This window comes from Sminthopsis crassicaudata, chromosome 3, assembly GCF_048593235.1.
Source record: "Sminthopsis crassicaudata isolate SCR6 chromosome 3, ASM4859323v1, whole genome shotgun sequence".
Lineage (NCBI taxonomy): Eukaryota > Metazoa > Chordata > Mammalia > Dasyuromorphia > Dasyuridae > Sminthopsis > Sminthopsis crassicaudata.
The window spans coordinates 606,848,887-606,862,022 of NC_133619.1; the positions used below are offsets into that span (position 1 = coordinate 606,848,887).

General features: G+C 45.5%; 1 protein-coding gene across 2 annotated transcripts in view; it reads left to right on the plus strand.

Annotated features, from left to right (window-relative positions):
• STPG1 (sperm tail PG-rich repeat containing 1) overlaps window positions 1-13,136 on the plus strand; it is a 92,399-nt gene that overhangs the window by 42,173 nt on the left and 37,090 nt on the right. Inside the window, exons 4-5 of one of the 2 annotated variants that reach the window (XM_074305842.1) lie at window positions 1,728-1,829; window positions 11,833-12,003. In XM_074305842.1, coding sequence (XP_074161943.1) covers window positions 1,728-1,829; window positions 11,833-12,003 — 273 coding nt within the window. The remainder of the gene's footprint in view (window positions 1-1,727; window positions 1,830-11,832; window positions 12,004-13,136) is intronic. The other variant, XM_074305843.1, reaches the window with a different exon arrangement.

Here is a 13,136-nt window from a genome sequence, read left to right on the forward strand (position 1 = left end):
TCAACTGCCAAACTCATCTTTCTAGCGCTCAGAGCCAATCATATCACTCCCCTCCTCAATAAACTCCATGGCTCCCTATCATCTCCAGGATTGAAAAGAAAATCCTCAGTTTAGCTTTTAAATCTTTTCAAAATCTGTTCCTTCCAACTTTTCAGTCTTTTTTACACTTTACTCTCTTCCCCACATACACCCATCCAGGAACATTGATCTTTGGGTTTTTTTTTTTGACTGACTATTCCCCATGCACAGAATGTTTTTCTCTGGCTTCTCAAGTCTCTCTTGAGGTTCAGTTCAAATCTCACTTAATTTTCTTCCCTCTGAGATTACACCCCTCCCCATTTGCACTGTATATTCTTGTATAGTGGTTGGCATTGTTGTCTCCCTATTAGAATGTGAATGCTTTGAAAGCAGGTTTTTAATTTATTTGTATCCTCAGTGTCTAACACAGTGCCTGGCATAGAGTAAGTGCTTAATAAATGTTTATTGATTGATTCTGAAGAACCTTGAAGACAAGATTAAGGTTGTTAGTCATTCAGAAATGGGGAGCCACAGAAAGATTCTGAGCACAAGAGTGATGTCCTTATACAAATTTCTCTTACTTCTAAACATCCATGCTAAACACTGCCTATACAGAACTCCTTTTAGTAAGCAGCCTGGAAGATTAAATAGAAGCCTACTGAATTGGAATAGGAGGAATATTCCAAGACTTTCATGCAGTCTCCAGGCTTATACATACTATTCTGTTGGGTGCCCAAAGGGAGGAGTAACCAGTTTAACAGATAGTCTGGGCTGTGCCTTATAGCATGACCAAGGACCCTTATAAAAGTGACATATATGGTGATGGGGAAGGGATAGTGGTGATATTCTCTTTCATCTCAAGATGTAATTTGACCACCCCCATGGTAGTGGGCAGCAGGTAGGACTCTGGCACTGGAGAAGGGTATAGTAGTGATAGGATGGGAGTCGTGGTGGTGGCAATCTGTGGGTAGGTGCTTACATCATGGATAAGTGAGGATGGTGGTGTGAAGTTCTGTTGGGGGAAAAAAAGGTGATCCTCTAAATTTCAGTGCCTTGAGGCAAAGTTCTAGCTATCTCAGCCTAGTTACAGCCATGCCCTTTTATAAAATGAAGAGTTGCTTTAGGTAATCTTTAATACCTTGTAACTTTAATATTCTGTCTAAAGATCTCTTTTAGCTCTAACGCTATCCTAGCACTTTATGTTCTAAGGTTCCTTCCAAATCAGACATTTAGTGTTCTAAGTTCCCTTCCTGCCTAGCACATGGTTCCTAAACCTAGTTTTCCCCTCCCCATTCCTCCCACAATCCCCACATGCTTACATCCCTTGGTTCTTGCAGCAGGCATCAGAACCGCTAGTTACAGTTAAAGAGATGGGAAACTCGAAGCCCAGATATCAGTGCTACTTGCCCACAGAGAGTGAATAGCAGCACTGAGAGTAGAGCCCAGGCTTCCCAATTCCCAATCCAGGGCTCTCTGGGAAGTGGCACCTTTAGCAGGCAAAAAGGCATTTAGAGAAATGGGCAGAAGCTGGGGCTTTTAGTGGACTTGGCAATGCACTCACTTGGTGGGCATTCTCACCCAGAGGCAGAAGGGCAGCAGAGGGGACTGGAATGAGCAGTGTCTGGTACCCAGCTGGCACTTAATAAATGCTTGATTGATGATCAGTTAGCTGACTGATTGACAGATATTCCTTTTCTCTTTCTCCCCAGGATGAAAACCCAGGTCCGGGTTTTTACAATGTCATTCATCAGTCTCCAGAGTTCAACAGTGTCTCGCTATCAAAGAAAGGAACAGGATGCTTTCCTTCTGTGGTGAGACAACCTTCTTTTTTTTTTTTTTTTTTTTTTTTTTGGTGATTTATTCCATTCCTCCTCCTTCCTTCTCAGCCAGAAACCAGAGCACCATCATTACTAGCTTCCTGTGTCTTTTATTATCTCCTTCCTTCCCATTAATGAGGCTGCACATCTGTTAGGTGCTTTTCTGTCTACCCAGGGCTTTCACACCAATTACCTCATTTGGAGCTTACGACACCCTTCTAGGTAATGAGAATAGCAACAATAATAGTAATAATGATGATGATGATAATAACAGCTAACATTTATATAGAGAACTTTAAAGTTTATAAAACACTTTCCATGGATTATCTCATTGGATCCTCACCTCCAATCCTGAGAGTCAGGTGCTATTATCTCTCCATTTTACAAAAGAGAAATCTGGAAGTTAAATGAATGGCTCAAGATCTCACAGGTAACGAGGACAGGAGGTAGGATTTGCATCCAGGCCTTCTTGGCTCTTGCCACTTGGCTATTGATCATTTTGGACTGAGAATAAGGAAATTGAATTAGTTTCTTATAACTAAACAGACAGTTGGGGAGTCCTGGGACTATTGATCCTAATAGGTCTTTTGATCCCAAATCCAAGCTAGTTTCCCACAATGCCAGATATCTTTGGTTGTATCTGAAAAGCTTTAAAATTTTCACAGGCACAGCCCTAGGTGAGAGACACACTTTCCTCTTAAATGTCTTTGCCCATTTGTAGATGGGTAAATAGAAGCCCTGAGAGGATCCACTTTGTTGCCACGCCCTGTGCCACATCCAGGCAGAGCTGGGGAAAGAAGCTTGAAGAAGAATTCAGAATCTGGTCATTTGGGATGATTCAGCTGGGTATCCTAGCAAAGCAAAGACAATAATATTTGTGGCGTGCTTTCTGATGACCAAGCGCTTGCCTCACAAGAACAGAAGAAGTAGAGAGTGTGCTGTCATCATCTCCCTTTTCCAGTGATGAAACGGGGCCCTGTCAGGATCTGCCAAGAGAGCCTCTGGGTCTGAGGATTCATGACCCCATCTGAATAAATACAGCGAGGCACCAAGGGGTCTTGGTCAAGTTGAAATTGTAAAATTTCCGGGGGGGTGGTGTTTGAAGACTGATTATTATGGTTTTTAAAGGGGGGGGAATGACAAAGAGCACTTTAGGACCCGGGCCTCCCATTGAGGAGCTCTTGCCTCTGCTTTTTCATCGGTGGATAAAAATATCTCAGTGTTATACACCCAGGGCTTCTAGGAGGAGAGCCCCAGAGAGGACGGGGCCGGTGCCCCCCCTGCTTTCAGCGATAGGTTCTTGATTTACGACAGCATTCACCACCACAGGAGATCTCTGAGCCCTTTACAGGCCCTCCTCAGACACCTCCAGAGTGGAATGAAGGCTTGGGACCGGAGGCTGGCAGGGCGCAGTTGCCCAATGTCTGCCCCAGCTTTGAAGTAAATGCAGCTCAGGCCTGGCCGCCCACATCTCCAGCGGGTTCAAGACCCATCCTGCCGGGTCAGAGGGACCACACCTTGCCTGACGCCACAGGCACTCGCTAGCACATCGTTGGCTCACCCCCAGCCCTGGGAAGGCACGCAAGGGACGTGCCCTCCTCCCGGCACACTCGCCAGCCAGAAAACCCTCACCCTGGCTGCCGCAGAGCGCCACCTCCTACTGGTCCATTGCTTCATCCCGTCAGGAGGCAGGACTACTCATCGATCCCCTCGCCCTGAGGGATTGTGGGAATCCACCTGTCAGTGACTGAGGCTCACACACAGCGCAGAAACATGCTCGAAGTTCGGGCTGTCACCTCCTGAGTCACCAGCCAACACTTCCTGCAACACCTAGATTTCCTCCCTGGGATGGGGGCTCTGCCCACAGCCCGGCTCCATTCCTCATCGGGCAGCTTGCCCAGCAAGGCTATCTGCAACAGCAACCAAGGCTTATACAGCACCTACTATGTGCCAGGCACTGTGGCCAAGGGCTGTTATTTTTTTTATTTTTTTTTTTTTTTTACAAACATGATCTCATTTGCTCCTTAGAAGGGCCCAGGGAGGTAGGAACTGTTATTTTCCCCATTATACAGAAGAACAAACTGAGGCAGACAGCGACTAAGTGACTTGTCCAGGATCACACAGGTAGTCACTGTCTGATGCTGAATTTGGACACAGGTCTCCCTGACTTTGGATCCCGCACTCTATCCACTTTGCTGCCTGAATCCTGAGACAGATCCATGTGGGGAAGGGCAAACACATAAATTCTCCTGATCTAAGAGAAAAGAAGAGGAGAGACATGCAAATGCAGCAGAAATCTGGGGAGAGCCGGGTCCCTTTCAGCAGCGGGAGGAGGTGATGGAGAGCGTCTCCTGAGGAAGAAAGGGAAGGACTTCAGCATGAAGCTGGTCAAGGACCGATGAGGAAATGAAAGTCATAAATGCTGACATCTGCATAGCGCTCTAAGCTCAGCAGAGCACGTCCATGCTGCCTACTGTACTGGGAGGAGGGGCTTTAAGTGGCCTTATTTTAGAGATAATCAAAGGGAAACATCGAGGGATGTCCTGGTCACTCGGGGACTCGTGTGGTTGCTGCTGTTTGTCCTTCCTCCTCCAAGAGGACTGTGAGTCAGGGAGGTTCTATGACATGCAAGTGAATCCGATCTGCCCAGGTGGGATAGACCCAGGTTAGGTCACATGGCTGGGAGTGTCAGTGGCAGGATTTGAATCTAGGTCTTCTTGACTGCAGTTCCAGCTCTCTCTGTCCATCACACCATGACACGGCAACGCAGTAGGGGAGTGTAATGGTAGGGAATCAGGGTGTCTGGGGTTGCCATGGAAGCAGGACAGGTTGGCTCTGGTACAGAATATTGAAGGGAATACCCAGAGTCTTAAAGTTGGACTCTAGAGTTTATTTGATAGTCAGTGGGGAGCCATGGAAATTTTCGGAGAGAGGACAGAAGGACAGTGGAGCAGTAGGATAGGAGGGGCCTGACCCTGGACTGCCATTGAGGGAATAGAAATGAGGGCCAGAGAGGAGAGGTCCTGACAAGGAAGGAAGGACTTAGCTGGCGGATGACGGAGAGCAAAGTGTCCGAGAGGACTCTCACATGATGGAGTCGCAGCTCAGGCCAAGCCCCACTTCCTGGAGATTCTCGGATTTGGGGCTCCGAAGCCATCCACTACAGCTGGTGAGTCCCCTGGATGATCCCCGAGACAGATGGCCATCCAGTCCTCCAAGCCAGCCCCTTCCAGTTGTAATTGTGCACAGCTCTATGATGGATAGGAGATTTAAAAAAATTTTCCCTGTATAAAAAACCTAAAATAGCCTTTCTTAAACTCCATCCATTGTGTTCATTGCTAATTCTACCCTCAGGGACCACAGAGCTTTTGAATCTTTGAAGACAGGTATTAGGAACCCCAGTCCAGTTCAACCCAAGCCAATCCAGTCCAGTCTAATCCCCCAAACCCTTATTAAGTCCCTTCCATGGCCAAGACACTATGCTGTGGACCCGGATTCCAAGAACAAAACCAAAACATTCCGTCTTCCTCTCTTACCAAGTTTTCTTTGGTGAGCCCTCATATGGCACGACCTCCAGGCCCCCCTCAGTGCTGGCCATCCTCTTCTGGGTGGTTTCCAGATCTTTGAATCCAAGGATCCACCTCAGCTCACCGGCCGCGGTGGCCCTTTGGGTGGGGCAAGCAGCATGTCACTGTGGCTGCCCGGCCCTCAGAAGGTGTGGGTTCTGACCCCGCTCTGACACTTAGGGGTCATTGCTCAGAGGAGGTAGGCAATACAGAGTTTTGGCAAATCATTTCTGGACCTCAAATACAGGTGTTGGATTATTCTGCCTGTGAGATCCCTCCTAGTTTTAAGTCTATGATGCTACGACAGGGTTAAAGAATCCAGGAAATTTAAGAAGGAGCATAGGGATAGAAAGGAACTCAAAAGCCATGTATTTCAGTGTTTGGGTTTTACAGTGAGACTTCACATGGTGACAGAGGCAGCCCATGGACTGGGCTGGGATGGAACTTGCCCTCAGGCCATCTGCAACTGAAGGCAGGGTCCATGGATCAGTTCCTTAACAAAGAGCCAGGTACACAGGACCAGTTGAGGCTTAGGGTCACTGGCTTTGTTCCTCACCTAGGAGGGTTCTGAGGAGAACCATGGGGCCTGCTCATCTCTAGGCCAAGGGTGGAGAACTATATAGTTCTGGAGAAAGAGGCATGAGGACAAATCAGTACATGACCTAAAAATAATGGCAAACATGCAAATCTTTTAGAAATCAGATATTAAAAACTACACTTTTCTTGTAAAATAGCAACAAAAAGTAAAACTAAAAAAGAATGCCAAATGATATTATTTTAGTATCATAGCATTAAAGAAAAAATGTTATTACAGAACAGAACACGCCAGACTGGAGGCACTTGATCGTTTATACACGCTCCTTCTTCCATATTTTTGAGTAAAGAAGGAAAAAAAAAACCCAAAATGATATAAGCATTCTTCAATAACTGTTGTCGGGTGGGGTAACTAGGTGGTGAGGTGGATAGAGCACTGGGCCTGCAATCAGGAGGACCTGAATTCAAAGTCAGCCTCAGTCACTTGGCACTTAGCTGGGCAAATTACTTAATCCTGATTACCTCACAAACAAAGCAAAACAAAACAAAAACTCAAGGTGGCCAAGACTGACATGGTACATATGAGGGATGGTGACGTCAACCATGGTTCATCGTTGGTTCTCTGGACAGTGTAATGTTGCATTGTTTGTATTTCATGTAAAGAATGGACTCATGGGGCAGCTGGGTGGTGCAGTGGATAGAGCACCAGTCCTGACATCAGACACTTAACACTTCCTGGCTGTGTGACCCTGGGCAAGTCACTTAACCCCAATTGTCTCTGGAAAAAAAAAGAATGGACTCAGGTCCCTATGGACCTCACAACCTCCCTTCTTAACTCTCTTGCAGCTTTGGGGCTACCCAAGATCCTTGCTCATAGGAGGTATGCAATATCACATTTTAAAAAATATCTTTTTATTTTCAAAATATATGTAAAGATAGTTTTCAATGTTCACCCTTGCAAAATGTTGCGTTCCAAATTTTTCTCCATCCCTATCGCCATCCCCCTCTCCTAGATAACAAGTACTTCAATATTTGTTAAACACTACATTTTTGTTGATTTGGATTTCTTAAACAATGGAAAGATTTGGAGTCAGAGGATCCAGTTTTGAATCTTGACTCTGTCATTGCTTCCTGGGTGACTTCAGCTGGGCAGGTCACTCACTCAGCCTCTCAGGACCCCAGTCTTCTCACTTGTCCAGAGGAGTGGATTTGATAGTGTCTGAAGTCTTTCCAAAGCTATGAACCCGAGGGAAGAGGGATCTGGGGATCAGGAAAGAAGGGCCTTCCAAAGCCAGGGCTCTTCACATGTTTGATCCATAGACTGCTCGAGTTAGAGCGAAAAATCCTACTGGTCCCTCGAGTTGGGAGGGTAAGATGGGTAGCTGTCTAGGGCACATTAGTCAGTGGGGTACAACCAGGATCACTTTGTAATAGAGTTTTAAAAATTAATGCATGTCTTTACATTGGCTTTTAGCCTGAAGGCTGGGAAATACCAGTGTACATGTTTTAAATGCCAGAAAATTCTTCTGTGTGGCAGGTAGAGGCTTATTGTGCAATATCTGCTGTATTACAGTGAAGGCTTGAAGCCTCAGGTAGACAATAATGAAGAAAGGGGATGCAATTTTCTAACCTTGCCAAGGGCCTGCCCACTGCCTTGTCCTCCCTGCTCACACGTCCCTCTGTGCGCAGGTTACCCCAGGGTTGCCCTTTTATCTTTCCTGTGAGAATGGACTTTCTGGCCCTTTTCATTTCCCATCACAGGGAAGGGGGAGGGGAGCCAGACCCCAGGGTCTTGGTATCACCTCATTTTACAGATGACGCGGATGAATGTCAGGTAAAATGGCTGAGAGCAGCTAGGAGATGAGATCGGTGCCCAAGGTAAGGAGGAAGGCAGAGAAAGGGCAGTACCAGGAGCTCAGGTTGGGCCTCCTCCGGCAGCTTTTCTCCCCTCTGCTCTACCTGCTGGTCGTCTCTTCAGCCCAGAGCTGAGATGGACTCAGACATTTGTAAAGCATTAACAGACAGACACAGGGCAGAATGCCTGGTGCTGCTGACAAAAACCTAGGAATAAAACTCAGGGAGACTTATTTGCCTATAGGGAGGACAGTGAGGAAATGAGGGATGTGGGAAGGACACTGGACTTGGGGTCAAGATGACCAGCCTCTTTCCACCTGGGTGACTTTGTGAAAGACATTTGACTTGTTTGAGTCTCAGTTTCTTCATCTGTAAAATGGACAGGTTGAGCTGGATGAACTCTGGGCTCCCTCCCAGCTCTGTCTCTCTGAGCTCTGAATTTTATTAGAATGGAAAATTCTCCCACATAAGGATTGATTTGTTCTTTATATCCTGTCACTAGATAAATTAGTAGAACTTAATAAGTGCTTGTTAATTGAGTGACTGATGGATCGATCCTATAGATGATCATTGAGTTCCTTTCAAGTTCTTTTTCATCCTGGATCCCATACCAGATACAGTGGGATGAGGGCAAAGGAAAGGTCCAGAGGAAAGTCTAAGACATCTGTTGAGAGAGAAATTGATTTTGGCTTGTGAGGACCTTGGGGAGCTCTTCATGGAAGAGATGGCACTTCAATTAGGCCTTGAAGGAGACAAATTATTTTTAATAACAGATATCTGAGTATTGCTTTAAATTTTGTGAAATGCTCCCCACATATTATGTCCTTTGGTACTATATAATAGCTCATATTAGTACCATATTATTAACCATATTTGGTACCACATTATTACCCCTATTTTATAGGTAGGTAAACTGAGTCTTGGAGAAGTAAACTGAATCATGAGTGAATGCCAGATCAAGACCTCTGTTCTATCTCCTCTCAGTGTGGTAAAGATGAGGAGGGGAATGTGTTACAGAGAGAGCTGCAGAGTGGAGGATGAGATAAAGAGGTATTAGATGAACCTGTTCTGCCATATTGGACCTTATCAAACCTCATAGAAATGGACTGTCCCATTCCATCCAGTCCTATGTCCAGTTCATAAGGCCAGGTCAGTCCAGTTCAGTCCGGTACAACTCAAGGAATATTTGTATCCCAAACGCAGTGTGACAGTAGAACAGGAAGACAAAAAACAGTCCCTTGTCTTGAAAGAGCTTGCTTCTTATAGGAAGCAGAAAATGGGGGTTGCATGGGTTGGAAGTATAACAGGTGAGCATGGAAGCATATACATGATAATTGGAGGAGGAGAGAACACTCACAGCAGAAGGATGAACAGAGCAGCACATTTGTAGACCTTTATTGCATTGGATGAGCAGTGAGGTGGTATAGTGGATAGAGTATTGGGCCTGGAGTCAATAGGCCCTGAGTTCAAATCTGGCCTAACATTTTCTGGGCAAGTCACTTAATCATGATTGCCTCAGTTTCCTCATCTGTCAAATGAACTGGAGAAGGAAATGGCAAATCACTTCAGTATCCTTGCCAAGAAATTCTAAAAGGAGTCACAGAGAGTTGAGTAAGACTGAACATCAACAATAAAAATCTTGTTGGATAGGACTATTGGCTCTTGGAGCTAGAAGAACTCAATCCTTTCATTTTCTAAATGGAAATGAGGGATTCTAAGAGGCACAAGAGAGAGAAATGCCCAGAAGTAGGCAGACAAAATAGGGAGGACCAAGTTTGGGGGACTTGTCCTGTTTGACTGGAACATAGACTGTGAAGTGGAGAAATGTGAAATTACCTGGAGAGGTGGACGAGATAGCCGAAGGTATCCTGGAGATTTATGAAAGTTATGAAAGCTCTTGAGCAGGAGAGTGACATGGTGAAAAGTAGACTTTAGGATGATTTTAGCATATTGTGGAGGGTGGATGAGAGACTGATAATGTCTTTTCAAAACTCCCCAGCTATTGTTGGTATCTCCAGCAAGAAAGTAGCCTCAAGTAAATAGCAATGATTCATTTCTATAATGATCAGAAGTTTACTAAGTATTCCTGAGAAGTACACATGGTATCACCCATTTTACAGATGACGAGGATGAATGTCGGGTAATGTCGGCTGAGAGCAGCTAGGAGATGAGATCGGTGCCCGGGTCTCTAGATTCTAATTTTGTCCTGCCATTCCTCCTTCTTATAAAGACCACTCCATCTTCCTCTTATTTCTTTGGGAACTTCTAGAACTCAGCACATCTGGCCAGATACTAACTAGGAAGGGTGGGAATGGGGTATTCACACACAGGATCATACACTTTGAGTTGGAAGTGACCATAAAAAGGAGTCTAATTCAACCCCACTATTTTATAAGTGAATAAAGGGAGGGCCAGAATGGCAGAGTCAGGAAAGCCTGGATTCAAATCTCACCTCAGTTACTTACTTAGGATGACCCTAAGTAAGTCACGTAATTAAGTCAGTTTCCTCATTTAGAAAACATCGCTTGTGAGAATCAGAGATAATGAGTGTAAAGCCTTTTGCAAACCTTAAAGCACTCTATAAATGTTTCCAATGACCATTATCCCCCTAGATCCCATAGCGTCCAGTTGGTCAAGACTGGAACCCATGGCGCTTGCCTCCAGATCCAGCATTACTGGTGGTCCCCAGGCCAACGCTTCTGAGAACCCCTGTATCATGAAGCGGGGACTCACCATCTCACCGTTCCCTCAGGCAACATGCAAAGTCTCCCAGTGAAGCCGCCTCCCCCAGCCTCCCCAACCCACTGAAACTCAGAGCAATGTCCACAACTATTTTAATAGAGATAACTGGACATTTTTTCTCGATCTTACTCTGATACCTGCCATTCTATCCCAGGTAAAGAAGATGTTATCGTCTAGTTTCTATAGCTTTTGTCCCTCTTCGTTGGGCAAACATCGATTCTGTTTGTTTTTTAACTGAGAACAGTGTGTCATGGGCTTCCTGGATTGGTTCTGATGAGGCAGCAAAAATACTGTTGAGTCTTATGTCAACATATCTTAGATGGGAAATGGGGGAAGGGGGAGCCAGGCCCTTGGGACTGTGGCCACCAGAAGGTTAGAACCCAGTTCCACCGGGCCATTTGGAGATCCCACGGTGTTTACTTGTGTGAAACAGCAAGTCACGCTTTGCTGAGAAGACTCTAGTAAAATATTAAAGAAACCCTGAGCTCCCATCAAATAACCCTTAGCACACAGATGATGAGTCAAGTCTGAATGAATCAGAAGGCAGTGGAAGCAACAGAAATGCACCGAAAGCAAAGTCTTTTCTGCCAAACCCTAAACATTTGATACATGCTTGGGAAGGGTTGGTGCTTTTTTTTTTTTTTTTTTAAGCTCAACCTAAAACACGCCTGAACTTGCTTTTCTCAAGCACCCAAACCTACAGATTCAAAGGGCACATCGGGCTTCTCTTGCTAGAAAAGACAGCCCATGATGTAGTTAAAGCAACACTGAACTTGGAGTCCAAAGATTGGGTTTGAGGGCACTTAGGCAAACTGCTTCTCTTCCTTTTAGACTCAGTTTCCACATTTTGAAGATGGAGATAATAATACCCTCCCTCCCACCCAAGCCCACCCCAATTTCACAGATAGTAGATAAATGCAATTTTTATTCTTATTATTAGGTTGGGATTTGTGATTTCATTTTTGAGAAGGACTCCCAGCCCAGAAACTTTCTCCATTGATCCAAGTCAGTACCTCATTAATAAACTCAGGATTGCCCGGGGCATCTGAAGGATAACTAGTGGACCTGCCTTTCCCCAACTTGTGGGTTTCAGACCCCAGGTCCTGGTGTCTCCAAAGCTGGTTCCCCACTGAGTAGGCCACGCTGCCTCTTGGTGCCTGATCGTTTCCACTGTCTCCATAATTGCTTCGTCTTGTTTCTTCCTTTGGGAAGGCTTGGAAGCCTCCATGTTTCCTTTCTTGGTCTCCCTGATCAGCCTACAATGGATGGGTTTAGATTCCTTTTCCTTTTCTTTTTTGCAGGATACTCGAATGCCCAAGAAGATTTCTAGTTCCCCTGCAGCCAATGCCTACAATCTTCCATCCAATTTTACTTCTAAGAAAGACTTTAGCAAATCATGTTCTCACATGTTCCAGCTGCCCTTCTGTCAGAACGTCAGCAAATGGCACACCCCAGCACCTAATCATTATAATGTAAGGGGGAAAGGTCCATGGGGAGTGGGGTGGTGGGGGTCTGGGGAGGGAATTGGGGAAGGGGAACAGCTCTGGGTGGGAAGGGACTTCTGAGGTTCTAGACCTGCCCTCCCCCATTCACAAGAATCTTCTATAATTCCTTTGAGAAATTGCTGCTCCATTCCAACTTGGAAACCTCTGAGAGTTTGGAACTCATTTCTTTCCTGGACACTCCATTCCTTTTCTGAAATAGTGCCTGATCTGTTCCCTTCAGGCCCCTGGCTCCAGGGTGTATTGGGTGCTGGTATTACTGAGGGAGCCTCCATGCTGGGGTGGAGGACACACACACACACACACACACACACACACACACACACACACACACACACACCTGGAAGTTACTCCCTTGGCACCAATTCTCCCAGCAAGTCCTGACACCATCTGTACCAGGGAGCCAGTGGGAAGCCAAAATGACTTACAAGTTAAAAAAACAAGCCACTGTCCAGATGGGCTTGATAACAAAAGCGAGCATTTAGTTCTGACTCTGACAAAGCCCTTCGAATAAATCTTTTGCCCTTGCTTTTCAGAGTGCCCTGTAAGGTAGTCAGGGTGCAGTGGATATCACAGGCTCTAAAGCTCAAAGGAAGCTTAAGTTCATATAATTCAACACTGCACCCCTAACTCCCACATTTTTATAGGGGAGGATACTAAGGCCCCAAAAGATGGCATAGAATGGGTGCTTCTGGAGGGCAGACTCTTAGACTTTCCCCAAGTCCTGGCACGACATAGGTGGTTAATGAATATTTGTTGGATTGGGTTGGATAGAATTCTGAGAACGTCATAATTAATTAGTTGTAAGAGACCCCAGAGGCCATCTTGTCCATCCCATTTCATAGCTTAAAAGTATTTCCCTCAATGATACCCCCCCTAAGTGAACAGCCATCTGACCTCCGCTGTAAGTCCTTCCTCTGGGGAGACAGCCCCTTCCATTTATTCCATTAAAGAATAAAGCCTTAATATTCTTCCCTTCAACTCCTAAGCATTGCTACTGATTCTTAAAGAAGGACAAAGTCTAACCCTCTCTCAAAGGATAGCTCTTCACATTACTAACAACACCTCTCATGTTCCTCCTTCCTTCCTATCCCTAATGCCTC